Here is a 26,317-nt window from a genome sequence, read left to right as displayed (position 1 = left end):
AGTAAAAACATTAATGCTCATCCTCCAGCTTCACTGTGCTAATGTGTTAACATTATTCTAACCATAGCTCTGTTTTTAGCCACCAGGTAGCAAATCTTTATATGACAGTTAGCCCAACTTCAATAATCCTACAGACATTACTGCTGTTTAGTTTTCTGTCTTCATGTGTGTCTGAACTGATAGGAGAGCAGTACGTTTTTGTTTTTTAGAACATGGTATATCATCTTTAGAAGGAAACTTGCGAGTTAACTACCTGCTTATCTGTTAAACTTTGTAATCCTTTTTATTGTTTCCTGGATGAGCAGCCCAAAAATCTGGGCTGTCACACACACACACACACACACACACACACACACACACACACACACACACACACACACACACACACACACACACACACACACACACAACCATGGCTACATCACTTTAACATACAGACCGAAGGAGCTGGGATCTGTTGGATGAGTCACTGTACCTGTTCGTACTCTTGAATCACAGCTACCCAGATGCAAAAGGCACCAACAGAGCCCCCACATGTTAAGTTTATTGACTACAATTACTTGCACTTACACCTAGTAAAATCTATCTGTCATTCAAAACAGCCATTCCTATAATAATGTATAACTTTAAGCCTTAAAATTAAAATGGGTGAGTTGTGTAAAAAATTTTTTATTTTTGCTATAAAGTTGGACATTTTAACATGTGGGTATAGGGGGATTGAGTTACTTTTGTAGCCAGTCTCTTGTGGCCATTTAAGGAATTGCAGTGGCCAGGATTTGTATGGGGATCCAAGAAGAGCATGTGTGCTCATCCAGAGCTTGGGTGGATGTGATGATTCAGCTTCTTCCTGCACTTGGTGGTTTAAGCAGTGACCTCGTTGTGGTATCAGCTGTATCAGCCTCTCTTGAGCCACAGCCCTCTTGGGACTCTTCCTGCCACTTCAGTTGTCATACAGGCAGTTTTCCTACTCTTCTTTCACTCATTGCAGGACCTTTTGAGACTTTGGTTTCTTACTACTTTGTCTACATTTGTTGGCCAGTCCTCTGTACTTTATTTGTGCTTGTACGTATTTGTATTACTTTATCTTTCCCTGCATTGCAGTTGCAGACAGGATAGAACAAAATAATAATCAAAATAACCCAAAAGCTTGCAGTGAGCTTTTCTTTCGTTAAACATTGTTACGTAGTTTTTTCTCAATGAACACCACAATGCTGAAGATTTTCAACATTAATACTTCACTTATTAAGATCTAATGTGTCATTTAAGTGTGACTTTTAAGATACAGATAATCGTTTTTTTTAAATGTATTTTTTTAGTAGGAAAAAAATGGACCGAGATGAACATCACTGTTTTGCCTATTTGCCACATATGTGGCGTGGTGCAGAAAAATTTAATATGTGTCTACAGCCTCAAGATATGAAGGATCATTTCTATGTTTATCATCTGAGAAGTGATCCCCTTCACCAAAGAGGCGGAAATGTGATGCAGGGTTTACTTTACAATAGAAGGCGTCTTGAGGCTACTGTCGTTGTGATTTGGTGCACTATAAATAAAATTGAACTGAATAGAAAAAAATGGGACCAGCATCTAGGTAAAATGTTATCGTCTTATTCTTATTGTCAGCAGATTAAACATATAACCCTCCAAGTTCCATACAGCTGACGAGATGGCTAAATAACAAGAGCAGCTAGTTCTGAGCTAACATTATGCCTGCTAATGTTAGACTCAAGGATCCTAAAAATCACACTTTCTCATTGATAAACAATTCAATTACATTCTCACGTTTTACTAGTTTATTCAATAAGTGTCTGAATCTAACAAGGATTCCACTTCAAGGAAAGTTACAATAACAGTGGCTAACAGAGGCTAACGACAGCTAACAGCGGCAAAAACAGCAGAGCTTAACAACTTACACTGTGCCGCAGTCATCAATCTCCTGCTACTGAGTGGTGAGATTTTACACACTGTAATGTTATTTTTTTGGAGCAATGCAGTTCTTCTTGAAAAGCAATATAACATGTTTTAAATATATTATGGTTATATTTTGTGCCTACTGCCTGTTTCTCATTTCTTTTTAGTTCCCTTCCTCTGATTTATTCTTGTTTTATATACCCCACCTGTACACATCAACTAACTCCTGCTGTTTTAAATAACTCCTTAATTCTCCCTGTCCTCATTTATCTCTCCTCTTTCAGTCACTACTCAGCATCCCAGGCTCACCCTTCATGTCGCGCCACAACAGCCGCAGCAGCATCTTCAGCTTCAAAGGCCGTTCCAAGGACATGGGCTCAGAGAATGAATTTGCAGACGACGAGCACAGTACAGTAGAGGAGAGCGAAGACCGTAGAGGATCCCTGTTTATACCTTACCGTCGCAACAGCTACAGTGGCAACAGCCAGGGCTCATCACGCATCCATCCGCTGGCACCCCACCCTGGAGGGAAGAGGAACAGCACAGTGGACTGCAATGGCGTGGTGTCTCTCATCGGCCCTGGGCCCGGCAGACGGCTTCTGCCTGAGGTGAAAATAGATAAGGCAGCCACTGATGACAGTGTAAGGACGTCCATGGGACACCTAATACAGTTTAGGCATGATGTTGGTGGCCCGGGTTTCTGCAGCTTCTCCTTCACAACCTCTTCCCCTGCCTCTTGTTCCTCTTTTCCCTAAACCCAGTATCTCCTTTTTTCCACTCCCTGAGTACACAGAATCTGTTTTATTTTTTCACCATACACTGACTCTTAGACTTCCAGCCTGATCTAATGCCTTTTCACTTCTTTTTTTAGCAGCACTAGAAGTCACTAACCAGTTGAAAGAACATCCGCAAACTCACTCCCTTGCCAGAATCATCACCATTACTTCACTAACAGTAATGCGTAATGAGATCAGCCCTTTCGAGTTGCCCTAACAGTTCAATCACTGAGAAAAAAATCATTATTATATGAAATTCTTTTCATTCTTTACTTCTACTTCCTCATTCTTGAGGGCTTTGTACATCTGGACACATACTATTTTCTATCACTGTTCTTATCTGGAGTTCTTTTTTCTTCTTCTTCCTTTCAGCCTCACTTTCCCTCTGCTGCCTTCTCTTTCCTCCTTGCCCTCATTTATCCTCTGCTTCTGAGAAATGGATGATGCAACGACAAATATGAAAACTTTTTTTTCCTATAATAAATGTCTCTTGTCATTCTAGCTAGCATGGTTGAACCCTCTTTTATTGTCAACCAATCTACCTGCTTTTTACCTTCTCTAAAGTTTAGCATGATGTGTCACTAAATGATGTCTTGATGTCTTCCACTCTCTTGTTGACATGCATGCCACTGCATGCATTTTACTGTTTCTTAGGGATTGTATTTTTGTCATGCACATTAAATGATGGCAAAATTAGAATGTGCTACCTTAAATTCTCAAAAGTAAAAATACCTCAAATCAGATTAAATCATAATGGAAAAAAGAGGAATTGAAATTGAGCCCTCTTTCAAAAAAAGGTTTTAAATAAACCCTGGTTCTTTACCTGGTTGTGCTAATTTAAGGCACCTATTTGAGAATTTACAGTAAGAACTTGAAATGTATTTGATTATATTTTCTGGAAAATGTAGAATATCAGTACATTATTTGATACTAAAGCGACAGTTCTTTTGCCTTGTGAGCAGACCTCAGATCTCTTTCATGATTTAGATGGATCAAGTTGCATCTTGTGGCAACTGCTGTTGTAATTTGGCGCTATATAAATAAAATTGAATTGAATTGAATTTAGATAGCTGTGGAGCACAAGGTTGAATGTCTGTTTAGATTCATGTAATGACCGTGACATCATGTCTTTCTCTGAGTACAGACTACAGACGTTGAGATTAAGAAGAAGCACTCTGGCTCTCTCATGGTGTCTGTGGATCAGCTCAACTCCTCCTTCAAAGGGAAGGACCGTGCCAACAGTCAAATGAGTGTAGTCACCAACACTCTGATAGAGGGTACAGAGAGTTTATATGTTTCTCTTGTTCTTTCTAATCCTGTGCCGTTAATTGTCAGATTAGCTCTTAGTGCTAAAATACGTTGAGGACATGAAAATGCACAAGTAAAAACAACATCAGTTTTCCTCGGTATCAACTAAGTGACAGCTGTTGTTGCAACTTGTTAGTATATGCCCATAAGTTGCATGTAATTATCACATAAGTGAGGTGTTCAGGAGTCTAGATGTTACAGCACATAATGTCACTTAAATAACTAAATGTTAAACATTTCACGTCCCCCCTTTTCTTCCATCTCTTTGTGCAGAATTGGAGGAGTCTCAAAGAAAGTGTCCTCCCTGCTGGTACAAGTTTGCTAACGTCTTTCTCATCTGGGAATGCTGTCCCATGTGGCTAAAACTCAAGCACATAGTCTACTTGATTGTCATGGACCCCTTTGTTGACCTGGCCATCACCATCTGTATTGTTCTCAACACCCTTTTCATGGCCATGGAGCACTACCCAATGACTCCACATTTTGAAGAAGTCCTGTCTGTTGGAAACCTGGTAAGAAGCTGCAGTCAGTCTTTATTTAGTCTTTTTTCTTACTGTTTCCATTCCTTTTTGTTGTTGTTTTATGACTGCATGCTCAGTATGTCTCTCAGGAGGTACAGAAATGTCGTAGGTGTATTGTGTGCCTCAATTACCTCAAGCCAACTCATCAAAGCTTCATTTGATATGTGCACTTAAGAATATATACACATACCGTATACAGGAATCTGATGGGGTCTCATTAAAGATTTAGTACCATTTTAATGTAGCCAACTAGGCTTGCCTGCCAAACTTTTATTACGTCCACTCACTCTTCATCCGTTGCATCTTGCTTCCTTCAAGTCTGCTGAACCCTTAACTTGCTCTCAGCTGCTTCCATACAGACATAAGCCTGTTCAACACTGATTTGACCAAGTATATAACAAGATCTGTCGCAGGCATTCTGGTTTGTCTGTACTCTGTCTGTGCTACCAGATATCACTGTCGCACAGCTGTCTGAGGGCAGAAATACTGGCACAGTGTCAGATATTAAGACAGGAAATGAGGTCATAGGCATTGGCATGCAGTCCAGGAACTGAACTCAGAGGAATCTGCGCAGTATGATGGATGGTGCAGTGTGAATCACTGGGTGTTCTCTGCAGCACTAACAGGACATAGCAGAAGGACAATACAAAGCAACGAGTAATATAGTTAATTACGAATTCTGCTGAAACATATCCTTGTTAATTTTTTAACAAGAAATGCTTCAAATGCAATCTAAGCATGCCTCTTTATCCTGTTTCCCGAGGAAACATATTAACATATTCTTCATGTTTTTCTCTGTGTGGGTCTTTAGGTTTTCACTGGCATCTTTGCTGGGGAGATGTTTGCCAAGCTAATTGCCATGGATCCCTACTATTACTTCCAGGAAGGCTGGAACTGCTTCGATGGCTTCATTGTGACTCTGAGTTTAGTCGAGCTGGGACTGGCTGATGTGGAAGGCCTGTCAGTGCTCAGGTCTTTCCGATTGGTACGTGGAAAATAAGAGACATTTGATTTGACCTTTTGTGGCCTTAATATACAAGCTAGTATCAGGTAAAATTTGTGCAGCTTTCTTTCTTACTGATCATCAGATCAAGGCTGACGTTAAGCCTGGCTTCTGTAGATATTACATCAGGTTGTGTTTTGTAGATATGAAAAACTATAATTAACCCTGTTCGTTTGTTTTGTGCTTCTCTTGTAGTTGAGAGTGTTTAAATTGGCCAAATCATGGCCAACACTCAACATGCTGATCAAGATCATTGGCAACTCAGTGGGAGCTCTGGGTAATCTAACCCTGGTGTTGGCCATCATTGTCTTCATCTTTGCCGTGGTGGGAATGCAGCTATTTGGCAAAAGCTACAAGGACTGTGTGTGTAAGATTGCAGAAAGCTGCGAGCTGCCACGCTGGCACATGCACGACTTCTTCCACTCCTTCCTAATTGTGTTCAGAGTGTTGTGTGGGGAATGGATTGAGACCATGTGGGACTGTATGGAGGTGGCAGGACAGACAATGTGTCTAACGGTCTTCATGATGGTCATGGTGATTGGTAACCTAGTGGTAAGCAAAGACAGACATTACATAGTGTACAGGCTCCTGAATTATAGTAATCCATTGAAGTTTAATAGATACATTGCTGTGAAAAAGTATTTGCAGTTTTCATGATTTCTTTGTTTTTTGCATATTTGTCACACTTACAATTTTCAGATTATCTAACAATATTAGACAAAGATAGTATATACAAAATGGTGTTTTTATGATGATTTCATTTATTAAAGAAAATAATATCCAAACCTACCTGCCCCTTGTCTAAAAAAGTAATTACTCTCCTTGTCAAAACACAGTTTTTGGAAAGCTGAGTTACAGCCAACCCAGACCAGTTAAATCAAGAAATCACTTAAATAGAAGTTGTCTGACAAAGTGAAGTAGGCTAAAAGATCTCAGAAAGCAACACATCATGCCGCAGTCTAAAGAAATAGCTGAGAAACAAAGTCACTGACATCTATCAGTCAGGAAAGTGTTACAAAGCCATTTCTAAGGCTTTGGGAACTCCAGTTGACCACAGCGAGAGACATTATCCATAAACAGAGACAACTTGGAACAGTGGTGAACTTTCCCAGGAGTCATCCAGGACGTCACAGAAGAACCCAGAACAATATCTAAAGAACTGCAGACCTCAGTTGTCTCAGTTAAGGTCAGAGTTCATGATCAACAATAAGAAACACACTGGGCAAAAATTGCATTGACACAGTTCCAAGGAGAAAACCACTGCTGACCAAAATGAACCTCAAATTCTCGTCTCAAATTTGCCTAAAAACATCTTGATGATCCCAAAGACTTTTGGAAAAATATTCTGCGGCCGATGAGACAAAACCTGAACTTTTCGGAAGGTTCAAGTGCTGTTCCATCTGATGTAAAACTGACACAATATTTCATAAAAAGAACATCATACCAACAGTCAAACATGGTGGCGGTAGTGTGATGGTTTGGGACTGTTTTGCTGCTTCATGGTGATTTTCCGTAAGTGATGGAACCATGAATTCTGTTTTCTTCGAGAAAATCCTGACGGAGAATGTCTGCCTATCAGCTTGTGCCATCAAGTACAAGTACACTTAAGAAGCAAGACAATTATCCAAAGCACACCAGAAAGTCCACCTCATTTTGGAGTGCCTAGTCAAAGTCAGGAGTTAAATCTCATTGTGATGCCTTAGCACGATCTTAAACAGGCTGGTTTAACAGGATTTTCAGAAACCCTCCAGTCTGGCTAAATTTAAAGAAAAGATGTGAAATGTGAAAGCCTCATTGTCAGTCACAAATGCTCCATTGCAGTTCTTACCACCAACTACGGTACAATCAGTTGTTAGCCTTAGGTGGCAATAGCTTTTTCACATCAACTTTTTCCTTAAATAAAATCAGTTTTTATTTAAAAAATGCATTTTGTGTTTACTCTGGGGTTTTTTTAAATTGAAATTTCTATGATGATCAGAAACACGTGTGAAAAATATGCAAAAAAAAAAGAGAAATCCAAAGGTGGCAAATGTTTTTTTCCAGCGCTGTATATTGTGAGTGCTAAAATGAGAGCTTCTGTCTATTTTCCCTTTGAGGTGCTGAACCTGTTTCTGGCCCTGCTGCTGAGCTCATTCAGTGCAGACAACCTTGCTGCCACCGATGATGATGGTGAGCCCAACAACCTCCAGCTCGCGGTTGCTCGCATTAAGCTGGGGATTGCCTGGTTCAAGGCAAACATGCGGGTTTTTGTAGCCACAATGCTAAAGAAGGTACCATATAATTTAACATTTATACACCTCCTTGTTTAAATAACATTGTTTTGTGTCAGACTCCTATTTGATGGCAGTTTGTTTTGTAATAGCGATTTTTCATTGGTTGTTTTATCACTATGACAAGCAGCCTGTCGAAGACGAACAGAAGCCTTTGGATGAAATGTATGAGAAGAAGCTCAACTGCATTGCAAATCACACAGTGGATATCAATCGAGGACTGGACTATGCTAAAAATGGCAATGGGACCACCAGCGGAATTGGGAGCAGCGTGGGAAAGTACATGATTGATGACGACTACATGTCCTTCATCCACAACCCAAACCTCACTGTCTGCGTTCCAATCGCTGTTGGCGAGTCTGACTTTGAAAACCTTAATACTGAAGATTTCAGCAGTGAATCCGATGTGGAAAACAGCAAAGATGTGAGTATCATCTGCCCTTGCTTTGCAGGTAGTTTTAGTAAATTATTGTTTTGATGTCAGAGGTGATGAGGTTGCTAAATATAACATGGTAGGAAGCAATGCAATAGTGCAGTAAACAGAATAAAGTTGAGTATATCGTGCAATATGCAGTAAGTGGAACTCATCTGAGTTGCCACACTGGAGAGACTTAGTTTAACTGACATTTAAGAACATCCATTTAGACAGGAGCGCTGTAACACTGAGCCTGAGTGCTGACCCTGCAGACAGCCAAGAACAGCAGGCAGACAACAGACTGCCCTGGTGAGATGACAGAGAAGCAGAGTCACAGTCTACTGTACAGTATAAATGGAGGAGAAGGATAGCCAGACCCAAAGTGTGTGGAGAAGTCTGATGGGTGGGTCACCTTGACCTAGTTTGTTGTAGGAAGAAAGGAGATAATGCAGCTGAATCACTACTGTACCTGCATCAGGTTTATATTCTACTGAGCTTCCTCAACCACAAAAATCTACCCAGCGCTGCAGCTGGCCAGAGGGCACGCTGCAGCGCGAAAGCCAGTCAGAAAAGCATGATGGCTATTTTGTAAAAAGAATTTTAAAAAAATGGTGGAAACAGGGGAAGAAGGGGTGAATGTTGATGTGCATTCACTCTTCAGTGAACTGAACTGTCCTGAGTGTTTGTGAGTGTTTTTGTCGAGTTAACAGTAAACGACTAATATCAAACGTGTATCTAAAGTATTAAATGAATCGTGCGATTAAAACACACATTACCTTACATCCTCTTTTCCCTCACAACACAGATAAATCCCCCGATTCTTTCAAATGTGTGCCAGTGCAATCCCTCCATTGTGTTTTGTGAGGTTTTGTTTTTTTTCTACTTAGGTTCTGTTTTGAGTGTTTGCTGTTTGCTGGTGTTTTCAATGCATTTGACCTCTCAGGGCCACCGTATAATGACTATTATTAACAATTCAAAGAATTACTGATTATCTCTAGTGACTAACATGACTTTTAATAACTGCGCTACATGGCTGTAACCATTTATAAATCATGTCATGCATATAAACCCAAAGGATGCATTAATGTAATGGCTTCACTGGCACTGTGCCTTATACATATTGTACGCTTTCAGCATCTCACTGCTGAACCTATAACATTCAGAGAGAAAATAAGAGGTTGAACTGATCTCTTTGTCCTAGCTGGATGACACCAGCTCGTCTGAGGGCAGCACAATAGACATCAAGCCTGATGTGGAGGAGGTGGCAGTGGTGGAGGTTGTGGAGGAGTATCTTGACCCAGAAGCCTGCTGGACAGATGGTAAGTGGTGATTAATTTTTAACTTTTTGGTTAGTAATAACAACAAGCCCACACAATATGTTATCGGTGTACTGTGTTAATGACAGCTCATTCACAGTTCAATCCATGATGTATATCAACAGTCGTGTTTTCATTTGGCATGCAGAGTGTGTGGCCAAATATAAGTGCTGTGATGTTCCCATTACTCACGGGTGGGGGAAATACTGGTGGTTCCTGAGGAAGACCTGCTACCTGATAGTGGAACACAACTGGTTTGAAACCCTGATCATCTTCATGATCCTGCTCAGCAGTGGGGCCCTGGTAAGAACACACACACACACACACACACACACACACACACACACACACACACACACACACACACACACACACACACACACACACACACACACACACACACTTAGTTCTGAGGATGTGAGCAAGCATCATCTTCTGCTTTTCTTCTGCAACTGCTCTTGATATTATTGCCGATAATGGACAGCAAAGTGCTGTAATGCACCAAGCTTTCAACCAGGAGTTTCTAGCTTAGGCTTGCAGCTTTATCCAGGTGGGAGGTAAAGACAAACACTTATATGTGGAATAATGGAAACAGGGAATGAAGGGAACCATGACCCTAGTCTGATAGGGTTATGTTTATCAGTTATTTTTCTGCATGGTGTAAACAACTTATTGTCAACAACAAATGAACACAGCATGTCATCCAGCAAATTCTAACCCAGGTGATTTAGAAGAGTGAAAAGACCTTCATACTGATAATAACACTGGTTGTTTCATGCCATGCATATTGTCTGTGTGATGTTTCTGTTCTGCTCTTCAGGCCTTTGAGGACGTGTACATAGAACAGAGGAAGACAGTCCGTATCATCCTGGAGTATGCGGATCGTGTTTTCACCTACATCTTCATCCTGGAGATGTTGCTGAAATGGGTGGCTTATGGCTTTGTCAAGTACTTTACAAATGCCTGGTGCTGGTTGGACTTCTTCATTGTTGATGTAAGTACATTTGTATGTGGCTTGGTTACATACTGGCCACATGATGATAGTTTAAGATTGCAACATCTACAGATTTGAGAGTTTAAAGTCAGTGAGTCATTTGTCACACAGAAAAGATGCTCTATTGGGGAAACACGTATGTTTGTTTTTTGTTTCTACCAAATGGGCGAATGTCTCAAAAAACATGGTTTTATTGCTTCAGCCAAAAACTAGAGAGATAACAGTTCCTGCACTGCTGAGTCACAGACCTCTTTATCTAGTCAGCAGTGTCTACAAACACCAGGGACCACAGAAACGCATCTGCACATTGCTCCATGCTTCTGTCATGAAGCCTGGAGATTTTGCTTAGTTTCAGTAGCACAATGGCCTCTCTGTCCTGAATGTTCAATCTGGCCTGCTGAGGCATTCAGTGTTTCCCTCTCTTGACAGCTACTGTAATTCATATGTGGTTTATCCTTTTCTCTCATTTGTGTGTGATCTGTTTCTCACGTGAATTCTTTCCTGCATCTATATTTTAAAAAATGATGTCATAGCTAGTGGGCAGCACGGTGGCACGGTGGTTAGCACTGTTGCCTCACAGCAAGAAGGTCCTGAGTTCAATTCCACTTTTGAGGAAAAGAATAATTTGGAAATTTGAGAATTAAAGTGGTTGATCACTGAATGTGATGGCATACATTCAATGATATTTTATGGACAGTTTATTTAATTAGTTGATCATTTCAGTCCCTGACATTGACCTTTCCAAATCCAAATGATTTTTTCCTCAAAATGTGTAATTTAATTCAATTTTATATATTTAGCAATAAATTTATATTTTTTGTCTTGTCGTAATATTGATTTCTATATATATATATATATGTATATATGTGTGTTTTTTTTATTATGTCCTATGTTGTGCTAAGTCATTCATTTATTTTATTTGTCCTTTGACCACCAATTTATCTTCACCCTTAATTGTGAAGTGCCAGTCTGTCTATGTTAACCTCGACATATACATATAAACAAGCATTTAGTTATGTTTAATAGGAATGTAGTATTGTATGTTGTATTCCTGATGGGGGTCAGAAATTGTAAGTATGTTTACCCTGCACACATACCATATGTGTGCATTTTTTTATGATTATTTGTGTATATCATGTATTTTCAGTTACTGTCTGATTGTCTTTTACAATATGTAACGTCACAATAGTTTGTTGAGAACAAAGAACATAGGAGTAGTCAGGTTGCTTCACAAACATCTGCCTTTGTTTTTAACAAACATCCTCAGTTATCAAGATTACGATTGGAATCTGGCCACTAACTTTCAGTGATCATGTTGAAAAGATCAGGTGGTCAAAGAATCATTTGAATATAGCAGTAGAAGATGTTAAAGTTTGGAGAAACTGACCAAATGACACTGCTGCCCACAAGAAGGACAAAAGAAGGACAAAGAATAAGTGTGTGAGTCTTCACACGGCCACTTCAATAGTTATTCTTAATTAGCATTATGTTCAATCCCCTTTTATCTTCAGATCTCCTTTAATTCTTTGTGGCACAGATGCAACAAGGTGCCAGAAACATTCCTCTGAGATTTTGGTTCATGCCGAGTCGACATGACTGCATCACACAGTTGCTGCAGGTTTACTGGAATCTCCACATCACCTTCTAGAAAGGTGTGAAGGTGCTCTGGACTGAATCTGCTAACTGTGAAGGTCATTTGATTTCAGTGACCTCATCGTTAAGATACCAGAAACCAGTGGTATGTTCTCCTACTGGAAGGAGCCATCAGCAGATGGTCACTGTGGTCATAAAGAAATAAACATGGTCAACAAGACCCCAGAGGAAAATGTCTCCCACACATTATACCAGCAACACCGTGAACCATTGATGAGACAGGATGAACCCATGTTGTTTATGCCAAAATCTGACCCTACCATCCAAATGTTGCAGCAGAAATCAAGACTCATCAGAACACACAGCATTTTTCTTCTGTTGTCCAGTTTTGGTGAGCCTGTGCAAATTGTAGCCTCAGATTCTTGTTCTTAGTTAAAAGGAGTGCAGAAGACCACACCCAGTGCTGCTGAAGCACATCTGCTTCAGAGGTAGATGTGTTGTGCATTCAGAGATGCTCTTCTGCGTACCTTTGTTGTAAAGAGTGTTTATTTGAGTCAATATGCTTTCCTGTCAGCTTAAAGCAGACTGGCCATTCTCCCCTGACCTCTGGCATCAACAAGGCATTTTTAGCCAGAGAACTGCCGCTCAGTGGATATTTTTTTTCTTTTTCAGACCATCCTCTGTCAACCCTGGAGATGGTCATGTGGGAAAATTCCAGTAGCTCAGCAGTTTTTGAAACACACAGACCAACTGTTCTGGCATCAACAATCACACTGCGTTCAAAGTAATTTAAATCAGTTTGAAATCGAGCAGGTCATCTTGGCCATGTTTACATGTGCTGAGCTGCTGTCGTGTGGTTGGCTGATTAGTTAATGAGCAGTTGAACAGGTGAACCAAATGAAGTGGTCAGTGAGTGCATACACAACATTTGTGAGACTTATAATACAATGTTATGCAGAAGATGTTAATATCACTACAGGACTGAGATATAAATTCACTTCCATAGAAAGCCCTTTAAATGTAAATCAAAACAATATGCAGTTACTTGGCTGTATATAACAACAATCAATATAAAACAACCAAATGTTAAAACTGAGAAATGATATTGTCGCTTTAAATGATATGTCAGCAAATCATTTAAAAAGGGTTTAGATATCTATATTACAAATGTGTAGCATCTTTCTTTTATTTGTCTCTGTAGGTGCTTAGAAACGTCACAGTTAGAGCCTCCTTTGTTAAATATTGGCATTTATAGTGCTTCAAATAGTATCAGTTGTTTTCAGATCTGGACTTTTAAGCAGTTTTGCATTGTCTGGTTAAGTAAGGTCTTCTCTATGAAAGATATAAATAAGGACAATTTTTGTCAAACATTTCCCATTAATGAGCAAGTGATTTTTATGCGCATTAACTTTGTAATGAAGCTTGCAAAATCAAGGGTTATCTTCCAATTTACACACAGTGTAAAAACTTCATCAAAGGTTTGAGCTATAACTTTAGAAAGTGTTGTGCCAAAAGCAAAAGAAATCAGTTTAGACTTGAGAAAAAGAATTGCTTCTGCTCACAAAGCAGGAAGTTTATCACAGAGTTCCTGAGTGTCAAGAACTGGAGCAAGAAGTGTGATCGAGAAATTCAAATAGAGCAACACAGTACAGAACAAGCCTGGCAGAGGCAGAAAGCGAAAGATTTCAAAGAGCGTGGAAAGAAAACTAGTGAGAGATGTGTCTGCAGAGCCCAGGACAACTGCAGAGGGGTAGGGTAACCCTACACCTGCAAACCAGACTGAAACAAGCTAAGGTGAAGATCAGAAGAAAGTAGAGATTTTTAGCCACAGATATGCTGCTTATAGTTGGAGAAAGAAGGGGAAGGCATACAAGCCAAAATGACACCATCCCTACAGCGAAACATGGTGGTGGGAGCATTAAGCTATGGGGATGCTTCAGTCCATCTGGAACTGGAAATCTCATCAAGGTGGAAGGAATGAAGAAGAAAGAAGGATATGTGACGATTTTAAATGAAAACCTCAAGCAGTCGGTAGCAAAACTGTCCTTACTTTTTTACAATTTTCATGTAGGCTAAGTACAGATTTTCTAAATGTGTGAGTTGGATCCTCTCTTCCCAACAATTATAGTAAGGGGTCTGTCCTATGGGTCATGATGGACGACAAAAGTGTTCAATTATTCAAGTTACATGGTGGATTTTTTTTTTTTTTTGCGTAACCCTGAAATATGAAGACATCGCAATATAGTCTGATAACTTAATCCAGATTTTTTTAATGCAGCCCTCTGTCCTAACACTGACCTGTCCTCTCTCTCACAGCAGGTTCCTATAACTGTGTCTCTCTTTAAGTTAAGAGAGACGTTGTGCAGCTATCGAGAGGGACTGAGGGGTCGGTGTTTGGGGGTCCAGGGTAAGGTTGATGTGCTGTGGTGGGACTCCTACTTTCACAGGCTTTTCCTCTCTTCTAACCCTGAAAGTTGTCGTCAGCTTCTGCGTTTTCTCTCCCTTCTTTAAGTACAATGCCCTCTGATGTGGAAACTGTACTGTTTTGTATCGTGTACTGTGTGTATATTATTGTGTCACATTGATTTAGTGTTTGTGAACTCATTTCTCCTCTAATTTTTCCCTTTGTTTGACTCTCTTCTCTTCCTCTCACTGTGTCAACCACAAGTTTCTTTCCAGGTGTGCTCACTGTGCTGTTAAGCTGGTTATCACGCTAGACTGGCTTGCCAAACTAAACCAAACTCAAACATAAGCAAACACATTTTTTTTAAAAAAGAAAAGGAAAAAAAGAAGTCCGGCTACGCTTTATTGACCGTTGTTTATTGTAATAACTCCTGTTTAACCGTTATGCTATATAGATACATATACTTACACATATATAACCTATATATGTACTTATATATATCTGTATATAACCATTCAGCCATCCTTACACTTTAGAGTCCACCTTTCTCTCTATTTCCCCTCTAACTTTGTGGGTCCTCTCTTCCTTTGCCTCTGTCTTTCCCTCTTCTGTCCCTATCTGTGTAGGTGTCTATAGTCACCCTTATAGCTAATGCGTTGGGCTACTCCGATCTAGGCCCGATTAAATCACTCAGGACACTGAGGGCCTTGAGACCCCTCAGGGCCCTGTCACGTTTTGAAGGGATGAGGGTAAGACCCAAGATACCAGGCAGCTGGTCCTTTTGCATGCCGAATAAATAAGAAGTATCAGCGCATGCTAGAGATGGCAGAATAGATTTTAAATATCTCTGAGGGGACTTTTCTTTTTTTAAAGATGACTCCTTGGATTAGTGAGAAGCTTTTTGCATGGACGCAGATCATCTCAGATGGTCATCATACATCTGATTTGATTAATCATGTTTCATTTCATATATAATAAATTTAGCATTATTTTAAAGCATTTAGCAGTGACTCCAAATATTAACAAAATTAAACTCTGTCCAATGCTTTATTTAAAAAAGTAGACTGCACTCCAATTTTTTGTTTGAGTGATTCAGCACGCTACAATAAAAGCTCTGTTTAGTACCAGCTGAAGGAACAACTAGAGGTTGGTTTGAACTGTCAGGCAAAACAAATTCAAGCTGAGCCATGCAATAGGGTTATGACACAGACCCAAAATGCAGTCTGTTAAGTGCTACAGAGCCCCCAGCTCAAATGAACAGATATCCAAATTAGTAGTCAATCTTTGTGCATACTTCATTTACAAGGTGCACACAGTTAAGTCTGTCCTTAAGTGTGTGCACAGTTTCTACATCTATAGTTGTGATGTAACTCCAGAGTTTTAACTAATAAACAAACAAAACAGAATCTGGTTTAATCTGGTTATTTCATGTGATGGATTGCGTCAGCCTCTGGTTGTTGCTGGGCAAAAAAAAAACAACAAAAATTTTTATCGTGCCTAGGCTCAGCATCTTCTGGCTTTTGCTCTGGCTCAAGTGTCCTGTTATCTGATATTATCACAGTTTGGCTTTGGCATTGTCACACTGGAAGATCAACAAACTTCTGGTTGCATAACCCCTCCCCTGACATCCTTGCTCATCACTCCTCAGTGAATTTCATCACCATGATTTTCACGATCACCGTTTTGCAGTTATATTAAGTTATCGCATAGCTGCATTGTCTCTATATTACAACATTAGACAGAACACAAAATAACGCAAATAATTTTGACATTTGATGTTTGCCTATAGTTTTGGTTTATTTGGCTTTCTGTTTTCATGGCTTGGTGTTTGGAAATGCACATTCCTGTGTTTTCCTCCTAATTCTAACAGCTGTATATCATTCAGGACAGTAAAGTTATCTTTTATATTAACAGTTCATGCAATCATTACTTAATTGATTGAATTAATTTGTTGCATTGAGCAGCCACAGCTAACACAAATGTTCTCTTGACATACTGGAACACAAATAGTATACGAGTGTGTATGAATGCAATATACTTTTGATGGGAATAACAATATGCTGGGGCACAATACAAAAAAATCTGATAATGTGGATTAGAAGCTACAAAAGGATAACTTTATAATGATTTAGAACTAGTTGTAATGAGTTTTAGTTTAATATACCAAGCTGTCATAAAACAGTACTACGTCATTTAAATGCTGACAGTCAAAAGTGATGATTTATAAAATTTGTAATATCCCCTTTATTACCAAAACCTATAACACAAACTATTTTAAGCATGGCTCTCTGTTCAAAGTTGAAATAATCAGAGTTCTACACTGTTTTGACTTGTTGTGCATTGTATTGTGCCCTGTTGTTATACTCGCTTGTAGGTTATTGTGATTGGCATGAATTTTTACGAAGCAATCACATAACGCAACTTGAGTCTCTAAGGGAGGGAAAGAATGTGCATTTCTATGTAAGTGTGTGTTTCTGTGCAAAATGTTATAACATCTACAAGCAGGTGGTGTTTGATTGCTAACATACACTCTTGTCTGCTCCCCACCCCCCTGTTCTTTTTAGGTTGTAGTGAATGCCTTGGTGGGTGCAATTCCCTCAATCATGAATGTGTTGCTGGTGTGTCTCATCTTCTGGCTCATCTTCAGCATCATGGGTGTCAATCTGTTTGCTGGAAAGTATTACTATTGTTTCAATGAGACAGCTGAGGAGTATTTTCTACCGCATGAGGTGAACAACAAAACAGAGTGCCTCGCACTCATCAATGACAACTATACTGAAGTCAGATGGAAGAATGTCAAGATCAATTTTGACAACGTGGGCGCGGGATACCTGGCACTCCTACAAGTGGTGAGAAACTTTTTTTTTTTGCTACTTCGCATTTGTACAATTTTTTTGTTTTCTCACACTGTGACTGCCACCATCGCAGGCAACATTCAAAGGCTGGATGGACATCATGTATGCGGCAATAGATTCTAGAAAGGTAAGCTTTTTCAGTTTACAAATAGTCTGACTTTCACATCAGCAGGACCTACAGTTTTTTTAATATGTTTTTTTGTTTATGGCAATTTGTAGGTGGAGGATCAGCCCATTTATGAGGACAACTTGTACATGTACATCTACTTTGTCATATTCATCATCTTTGGCTCATTCTTTACCCTAAACCTCTTCATTGGTGTCATCATTGATAACTTCAATCAACAAAAGAAAAAGATAAGATTGCTTTTCTTCATTTATCTCTAAAATATACACATTTTTACTTTCTCACCAGAGTTAGATGAAACAGTCAATTACACTATAATCAAGAAGACAGATGTATGTCCCAAAATGTCATTAAAATCTACACCGCTGACTTTGACTTTTTTTTAAAGTAGATCCTGCACTGGAAAATGTGGTCTTGCAGATTGTAACCAAATTGTTTTTTGTCCCTTTACTTTGGAGGTCAGGATATCTTCATGACAGAAGAGCAGAAGAAGTATTACAATGCAATGAAGAAACTAGGGTCCAAGAAACCACAGAAACCAATCCCCAGGCCCCAGGTAAATATTCTCCTCCCTTCTCCTCCACGCAAGTTACATTTCTAAAAATCATTAAGAAAATCACTCCAACATCCCTCTTCTGTCTTCTCGCTTTCTCCTCAGAACAAAATCCAGGGCATGGTGTTTGACTTTGTGACGCAGCAGGTGTTTGACATCTCCATCATGATACTCATCTGCCTCAACATGGTCACTATGATGGTGGAGACAGACAATCAGTCGGAGGAGACAGAGAACGTGCTTTACTGGGTCAACTTTGTCTTCATTGTTGTCTTCACTGGCGAGTTTTTACTGAAGCTCTTCGCACTACGTCACTATTACTTCACCAATGGCTGGAACATTTTCGATGTGGTTGTGGTCATCCTTTCAATTGTGGGCAAGTATTTAAAAAGGCTGTTTATGCATGAGGGGAAAAGTCAAAGCAGCTTTACTGGAAATGGCTCAAATAAGCCAATTTCATTCACGTACTGCAGATGCACACAGCTCAAACATGAGCCAGACTTTAAGCTAACCTGTGTGTGGTCTCCTGCAAACTCTGTTCAGGCAGCTCTCTTGCCTAAACCAAACTTTGTGTTTCTACCAGTTGTAATATATATGAATTAAAATATATGTAGCACTAATGTGCGCAACCTGTCAGAAGGTGAAATTTAAAATCTTTCTTTATATTTTGCTTTCAAGCAGCCAGACTTTCTTGGAATTTTTAAAGTGGTGTTGAGCAATAGCACTTTCTTGCTAGTAGCCTGTCACAAAAATCCATAATTTGGTTCCATTTCTTTAATCGAATCTATGAAAATATAACATAGTTTGACAGGGATAAAATTTTATTTTTGCACCAACAAAATAGCTAAAAGCTTGGCTTATCTCAGCATGGTGGGCAACTGTGCCGTTAAAAGATTTAAAGCCAATCTTATGGAAGGGAAACATTGAGAAAGGGCTGAGGTATGCCAAATTACTCAAGAACTGGACTGAAAATAAGCCTCAGGAAAGCTGCATAAGAGAGTTCAGGCTCAGTTAAAGAACACAGCTGGTGTAAAGAAATATTTCCCATTTTCCAAGTAAATATAAAGAAATATAAAGAAATCAGGGATTGCTGGACTTTTGCCCAGTATACATAAAATCAAATATAAAAAAAACTTCAATTTCTTTCTTTCAAATGTCTTCAGTTCAAACGTTGCCATACAGTTTTTCCTGGCTTTTTGTTGTGATCCTCGTGCTGTATAAAAACAGATGGATTACTAACTAAGACCAACAAGTAATGAAGAATCAATGTTTCTTTTCCTGCTGTGTGGAATGGGGTAAAGCATTCAGTCGGCTTTTGTCTCAGCCTTAACTAACATGTGTTTGTTTTTCCTTCCTTTGAATTTCAGGAATGTTTCTGGCTGACCTGATTGAGAAATACTTTGTCTCACCAACACTGTTCAGGGTGATCCGTCTGGCTCGTATCGGCAGGATCCTGCGTCTCATCAAGGGGGCCAAAGGAATCAGAACTCTTCTGTTTGCCCTTATGATGTCACTTCCTGCCTTGTTCAATATTGGCCTCCTTCTTTTCCTGGTTATGTTCATTTTCTCCATCTTTGGAATGTCTAACTTTGGCTATGTGAAATACGGGGCTGGAATTGATGACATGTACAATTTTGAAACCTTTGGCAACAGCATGATCATCCTGTTTATGATCACCACGTCTGCGGGATGGGATGGCCTTCTGCTGCCTATTCTGAACTACCCTCCGGACTGTGACCCCTACTTGGAGAACTCTGGGACCCCTGTTACGGGAGACTGCGGCAACCCATCGGTGGGCATCTTCTTCTTTGTTATGTACATCATCATTTCTTTCCTGATTGTAGTCAACATGTATATTGCCATCATCCTGGAGAATTTCAGCGTGGCCACAGAGGAGAGTGCAGACCCACTCAGTGAGGATGACTTTGAGACCTTTTATGAAATTTGGGAGAAGTTTGACCCAGATGCCTCCCAGTTCATCACCTATGCCAAGCTTTCTGACTTTGCAGATGCACTCGAACACCCACTCCGCGTGCCCAAGCCTAATACCATTGAACTGATTGCAATGGACATGCCTATGGTGAGTGGAGACCGCATACACTGTCTGGACATCCTCTTTGCCTTCACCAAGCGTGTGCTGGGTGACAGCGGCGAGTTGGACATGTTGAGGCAACAAATGGAGGAGCGTTTCGTGGCTGCCAATCCTTCCAAGGTCTCTTATGAGCCTATCACCACCACTCTGAGACGCAAGCAGGAGGATGTGTCTGCCAGAATCATTCAAAGGGCCTACCGCTCCCATTTGGCCAGTCGGGGTTTTGTTTGTAAGCGCAAACCAGCCAATAACAAAGACGAGAATGGTGGTAACAATCAGGAACAAGAAAAGAAAGAGGGCACTCCCTCAACTGCCTCCCTGCCTTCTTATGACAGTGTAACCAAACCTGAGAAGGAGAAACAGGACGACAACAATGAGGGCAAAGGGGGAAGGAAAGAGAAAGGAAGAAACCAAAAAGACATCAGGGAATCCAAATGTTAGGCCACTGGATGTATATTCACAGTAATAACAAAAAGATGATACTAATGCGAGCGGAAACTCACCAACACAGTTGTACAGATTATTTCATTTGCAAGTCAGAAAAAAAAAGTCTTCAGTAATTTTGTTTACAGACTTCATTCTTATATTGATGCAGAGAGAAGCATCTTGGTCTGTTACAGCTTGAAGACTTGAACTTTAGTCAAACCAAACATAATCAGCATACTGTGCGACTCTGTATCTGGACTACTTAACAAAAAGTCAATCAAAACAGACTGCGTCCCATACCGCTCACGTATGACTGGTCTTACAGATAAGTTGAGCAAACTCTACACCAAGAGGTGAAATGGAAAAAACAACAACAAAAAAATCACGCGTCTGGATGCAAGGAATGGTTTTCTTATGGAAGACAGTACTGTGAAAGACAACAAGGATGCTGCTCGCTGCTGAAGAAACGCCTTCTTGCAGCAGCCACAGAGTGTTTCTGTGTCTTTTAATACAGAAATGTATAAAGGAACAAATGGCACACTCACTCTATGAGCAAACAGAAGGTGAGTGAAAGACACAAATAACAGTGTGAACTACTTTTTTGTTTTATTGAGCTAGAAATTGTTTTCGTTTTGTTTTTTGAGCAGCGAAAATGCAAACAGAAGAAAAAAAAAGAACAATATCCAACAAGTTTGCCCATGTCAATCAACTCTTCTACTCATTTTATCTTTGTTATAATCCACATCGAAATCCTTTTTTTAACATGGGCTTTCACACCAAATTGAGTAAGTGTCTGTTTATTATGGAGTCAACTCGGGCCAAGGGCTTAACATTTACTCAGAAAGATTTCCAAACAAATAATAAGTGTGCTTGTTCAATGCATAGAAATGACTTGCATGATGGCATGTTTTGATCAGAAATCTTTGCATGAATTATCATAGTCCACAAGACACTAATACTCAGACCACGACGGTGGCTCGACTGTACGATCAAGACATGTTCGAAATTTGAAAGTTCAGAGTAATTTGTTCCACGAAGATAAGCGATGTGGGGAGGGGGGGGTTGATCAGCTTAAAATGGATCCAAATTTTAATCTCATTACTCAGCACATTTCAAATTACTGTTTAAACCTGTTGTCTCTATAAATGGAAGAATGATATATGTCGGGAAATGATAGCACCGTCAGTCCATCAGTGGGTGAAATAAAAAATAAATAAATAAGTAAATAGTTGCTGCTTTGGAGATTTTGAGTGTGTAAGATTTAGAGAGAGATATTTGTGTGTGTCATGGGACTGAAACGTTTGTTAATTTGGACAGAAATACAGTATTTTCAAGGGCACAGCACTTTGAAATGAAAAAAAAGAAGCTTATATTTATAATTTGTATGCACCTATGTAATGCTCCATACCATCTGCCTTTATTTTTGTGTAATCGGGCATTGTGGGTATCCTGCTGTCAGTGGTTTGTGGGGATTTCACAGGTTTGGCAAACTCCTTTCTATTTCTAATGTTTCTCTGTGGGTGGTTAGACCTTTTCTGATAGGGCTGACAAGAGTTTTGATCCTTGTTAGGTTAATTTATTTACACAAAATGTAAATGTATGTATCTTTTGTTGTTGTTGTTGTTGTTGTTATTTTCTTTCAGGATATAATTTCCATGTCTTATTTTGTGCTTTTACTTTTAGAGAAACGATCTTGTGATGAGACATATTAGTAGTATCTTATTTTGTTGAGAAATGGGAAATAATGAATGGGTGATGAGAACATTGTGCGTGGAGAAGCCAAAGAGACCTGCCTTGTTATCCCTTGTTGCCCTTTGTCCATGGAGTGGGATTGGGTTAAGTATGCCCTGCCCAGTCTGTTTTCTCGCTGTCGTTATTAGACAGAGACCCTAGAAATGTATGCAATGCTTGAAAAATTCATCCCTTTTTCTCAGGAGATATTATAAATGTACTATTATGAGCTCTGCAACAAAATGCAAGTGAATGTGATGGGAGTATTTATGAAATCATGTTTTACTCTTTTGTTTTATGCCATGTTGATGGACGATGATCTCGGCTGGTTGTCGCGTTGCTGACAGTCGCCCGGTCAGGGGCCACTTTAGTGCTTCCTGCTTACGATGCTTAGAACTATAGGGCTAGAAGCATCTCGATGAAACGGCGTCATTGCGCTCGCTTGTAATGGTGACGTTTATATGAATAGTCATTATGGACTGCAGTCTGGTCTCAGTTAATTTCAGTAAACAAACTAATGTTCACCCTGATAGCAGCCAGATATAGGAAACACTGTGAGGAGATGTCATGAAAGTGAATTGGGACACGTTGGTTTGAGCAGCACTCTTAATTCCTTCTGAAGCAGAAGGGGATCAGTGGATCGGCCCAGATTTCAGTATTCACCAACAACAAGTGCTCCGAGCATCTCATTTGCCATGTTTTTCTCCCTATTGCTCTACTGCATAACAAATACCAAATAATCAGGCAGAGCACTGGATGCATCTTTACGGTGCTGTGAGCCTAGGCACCACACCAGAGCTTATGCACTTCCTGTCGTCCAGTGATGTCACTACCCGTTTATAAGCCGCTCCCAACCCCTCCTCATCCGTTTTCAAGTTCCATGGTCCAGTTGCTGCATGAAATCTCCAAAATCAGTGTGGGTGTTACCTTGAACCAAATAAAAAACGCTGAATGACAAACGTAAAAGCTACTGCCGTCCATTTTCTCCGAGACCTCCACGAATACGAGATTGACAGGAAGAAAGAGGGAAAATAAAAAATCAATACACATACATCCATTTGGGGAAAAAAAGAAATAAAATTCAGGCTTCGTTCTATAGGGCACAAACTGCAAAAGCTAAGACTGGACTTTTTAAGAGGCTATAAATAATGTATTATATTATTTTAACAGCATGTGTAGTTTTTTTGTAAATACAGGATTACTTAAAAAAAGAAAAACTACAGCTATTAATCTAACACTAAATATTAATAATCATAAATAGAATGGCTTCCAGCTGACACCCCTTGTCACACTTGTTAGGCTGTGACGCATTTGTTAGATGGAATAGGTTTTTTCTTTCTTTCGTTCTTTTTTGATTCACATTTCACAAAAAAGAGGGAAGTAAGCTAATCTATATTTAAAAAAAACTGATTGTAATAAAAACTGTATAAATTCATATGTGCATATACAGAGCTATATTACATATATATTATATATATATTCTACCATTATATATATATATAGTATATATACATTAGAACAGTGTCTGTAACTCAACTCTCCTGTCCACTCCTTGCATTGAGGTGAAACCAGAGCCCCAGAGTGTAACTGATCATGCTTCTTTCTTTGTGTGGTATGTTCAGAGAAATAACCAAAACTCTGGCCTGCCCAGGACTTGTGCATACTGGGTACCAGCGTACAATGCATGGTGTTGTACTGGCTGCTTGCTGAGAAATGTGGAGCCTGCCTTGGTTAGAGGATTGCACTACCAGCATACCCTTTTGTATATGTGACGATGTCTTGCCCCTACTTTCCTATATTGTAGACACAAGGTTAAACGGATTCACACACACGCACACTAACACCCTCGCACATGCGCACACAAACACGCACACTCACACACACACACACACTCACAGCCTTTTTGCAGGCGACTGCTGGTTAACCCGTGTGCCCCGACTACGAGCCACAGCTCACTCTGTGTGACGATTTCTTTTGCTTGTTGCAGCTCTAACCCTCCATGTTTCCCGTTAACACACTGCTGTAGTTTTGGAGCTCACCTTTAATTTCGCTGTCACTTTCAATATGATATAATAATAATGATTTTAAGGGTTAGTTGTCTTAACTGTCTGTGTGTTTGTTTATGGTGCAATATCTCTTAACGGCACGTGCCTTTTTAGCTTTCTATTTAGTCTGTCGATAAATCAGCAATGAGAATCTCAACACCCATCGAAGTGAATCAAAACGGAGCACGATAGACGCAATGTATTGAGTTCGTAAATAACCTGAACTGAAAAACTCACCACCTAGATTAGACTGTCTGGACTAACATCTTGTAGAGTCATGTAGTAGAAGTGCTCTCTGTGTGTTCTGTTTACTGGCTCTCGGGCTAGCAAAAGAACAGCTTGCCTTTTGTTTTACACTACAGCTCATTTCCTAATGTTGGTTTACCAAATGGTATATGAGGCCATTCTTTTGTAGCATGACTGAGATACATTTCTTTTCTTTGAAACTACTTTAACTGAAAAAACCCTTTTGACTGTCATTGTCTCTTGCCACTAATACAGTCAGAAAGATAACACGTGTCGCACAACCACATTGGAAGTTAAATGAGAATCAGTGAAAGAATGTCTTCATTTGAGCACGAATCTATTTCCAAACAATAAAGCAGCCTTCCAGTTATTCCTCTGGCTGGTGTCATTTTTGGTTCTACAATGCATGGTTCTCATACAAAGTCGGACGATGTATCGCTGCATCATAATCTGTGTTACCTATTTAAGAAAATTACTGACACTTTAAAGAAGGTAATTTTGTTTGTTGCTGATGATCACAAAAATTGCAAGGCAGGGAATGTGTGCAGGTTGCAGTATACAGGGAGGGACAGAGACTACATTAAAGAACTCTGTAGTTTGTGTAGTTGTGAGAATGAGAACACAGCCTTCCTGCAGGAGTACGCATATGACATCGTTTCTGTTTGTGTTACCTGAATGCGACTCTTTGATCTGCCGTGTTTTGGGTGTGTCACGGTGAAACTGTAGTAAGATGGCAGGTGTGTGCTTGCATGTGCCCCCCCCCGCGCCCTCCTCCTCCGTGTGTGTAAGGTGGTGCACTGAGTGAGGCAGGCGGGTGGTGGGGCGGGGAGGAGAGAGACAGCACTGCAGTGCAGATAGATGAATGCAGTGGCCTGGGCTGAGTCAGCAGCATGTTCCCAACAGGCTCAGACTGTACAACTCGCTGCGTAGCGCCTCCTTGCCCACAGCAAGCAAAGCAGAGGGATCTACTTCAAGAAGACGAGGAGCACATGAGAACAGTGAACATATGCACACGCGAGTGAAAAGCAAGTCGGCCGCCGAGGATGGAAGCGTCACCTTCTGCCACACATGCTGCAACTGTCTGAATCGTGCATCTTGCAGACCACTGCTACTGCCATTTTAATAACAGAGTGTGCGAAGCTTATTTCCACACTGTTTCTCTAAATGTGTTGCTTCCCTCTGTAGATGTTGTAAAATAACCCAGGCGCATTATAATACTGTACAGTGCAGAGATTTTGTTTCATTTCTTCTCTTTAGGTTTCTGTCCTTGCATCCTAATGTATAGAAGTGCATCGCTGCAGAGGTAGGACGTGGATTAAGTAGAACATTGGTCTGATCTGTCAGGTTGTGTGTTGTGGGAACAGATTTATGAAGGAGAGAGGGAGGCTGTGAGTGTCTGTAAGGGGTTGCACGGAAAGGGATTCAGCTGTAATCTGCAATATCTCCTTCACCAAATGTGGGCGAGGACTTCTTTTTCATATAAGAGATTTGTTTGTCAGCTCTGTCAACTTCCAGCTTTCCTTGCCCTTCTTGCCTGACTGAAAAAAGACTGATTGTAAAACTGATATTTAAAGCTCAATTTGGCCGTTTTTACTCCCACTCACTGATTTATTAATAGAGTGCAGCACCCTCTCTCCCTTCTGGGTTTTGTTTTCCATCCCTGCCCCTGTCTGCAAATATCACAGGCTTTGACTACTGTATTTATATCTGTAAAATCTCTAGATGGCTTTG

At 40.0% G+C, this 26,317-nt stretch overlaps 1 protein-coding gene across 8 annotated transcripts in view; it reads left to right on the top strand.

The window, feature by feature from the left end:
* Nucleotides 1-24,956, top strand: part of scn8ab (sodium channel, voltage gated, type VIII, alpha subunit b) — a 45,374-nt gene extending 20,418 nt beyond the window's left edge. For 3 of the 8 annotated variants that reach the window (XM_004544927.5, XM_004544929.4, XM_004544928.5), the window contains 17 exons: nt 2,196-2,552; nt 3,832-3,964; nt 4,269-4,507; nt 5,328-5,501; nt 5,715-6,071; nt 7,616-7,789; nt 7,917-8,213; nt 9,406-9,523; nt 9,669-9,823; nt 10,341-10,514; nt 15,138-15,260; nt 17,076-17,360; nt 17,440-17,493; nt 17,586-17,723; nt 17,945-18,049; nt 18,152-18,422; nt 19,414-24,956. In XM_004544927.5, coding sequence (XP_004544984.1) covers nt 2,196-2,552; nt 3,832-3,964; nt 4,269-4,507; nt 5,328-5,501; nt 5,715-6,071; nt 7,616-7,789; nt 7,917-8,213; nt 9,406-9,523; nt 9,669-9,823; nt 10,341-10,514; nt 15,138-15,260; nt 17,076-17,360; nt 17,440-17,493; nt 17,586-17,723; nt 17,945-18,049; nt 18,152-18,422; nt 19,414-20,579 — 4,320 coding nt within the window. In that variant the 3' untranslated portion in view covers nt 20,580-24,956. The remainder of the gene's footprint in view (nt 1-2,195; nt 2,553-3,831; nt 3,965-4,268; nt 4,508-5,327; nt 5,502-5,714; nt 6,072-7,615; nt 7,790-7,916; nt 8,214-9,405; nt 9,524-9,668; nt 9,824-10,340; nt 10,515-15,137; nt 15,261-17,075; nt 17,361-17,439; nt 17,494-17,585; nt 17,724-17,944; nt 18,050-18,151; nt 18,423-19,413) is intronic. The other 5 variants (XM_004544930.6, XM_012917489.4, XM_023152980.3 and 2 more) reach the window with 3 other exon arrangements.
* The last annotated feature ends 1,361 nt before the right edge of the window (nt 24,957-26,317 follow it).

This window comes from Maylandia zebra, linkage group LG5 (genome assembly GCF_041146795.1).
Source record: "Maylandia zebra isolate NMK-2024a linkage group LG5, Mzebra_GT3a, whole genome shotgun sequence".
NCBI classification, from domain to species: Eukaryota; Metazoa; Chordata; class Actinopteri; order Cichliformes; family Cichlidae; genus Maylandia; species Maylandia zebra.
This window is presented reverse-complemented; position numbering and strand designations above follow the sequence as displayed.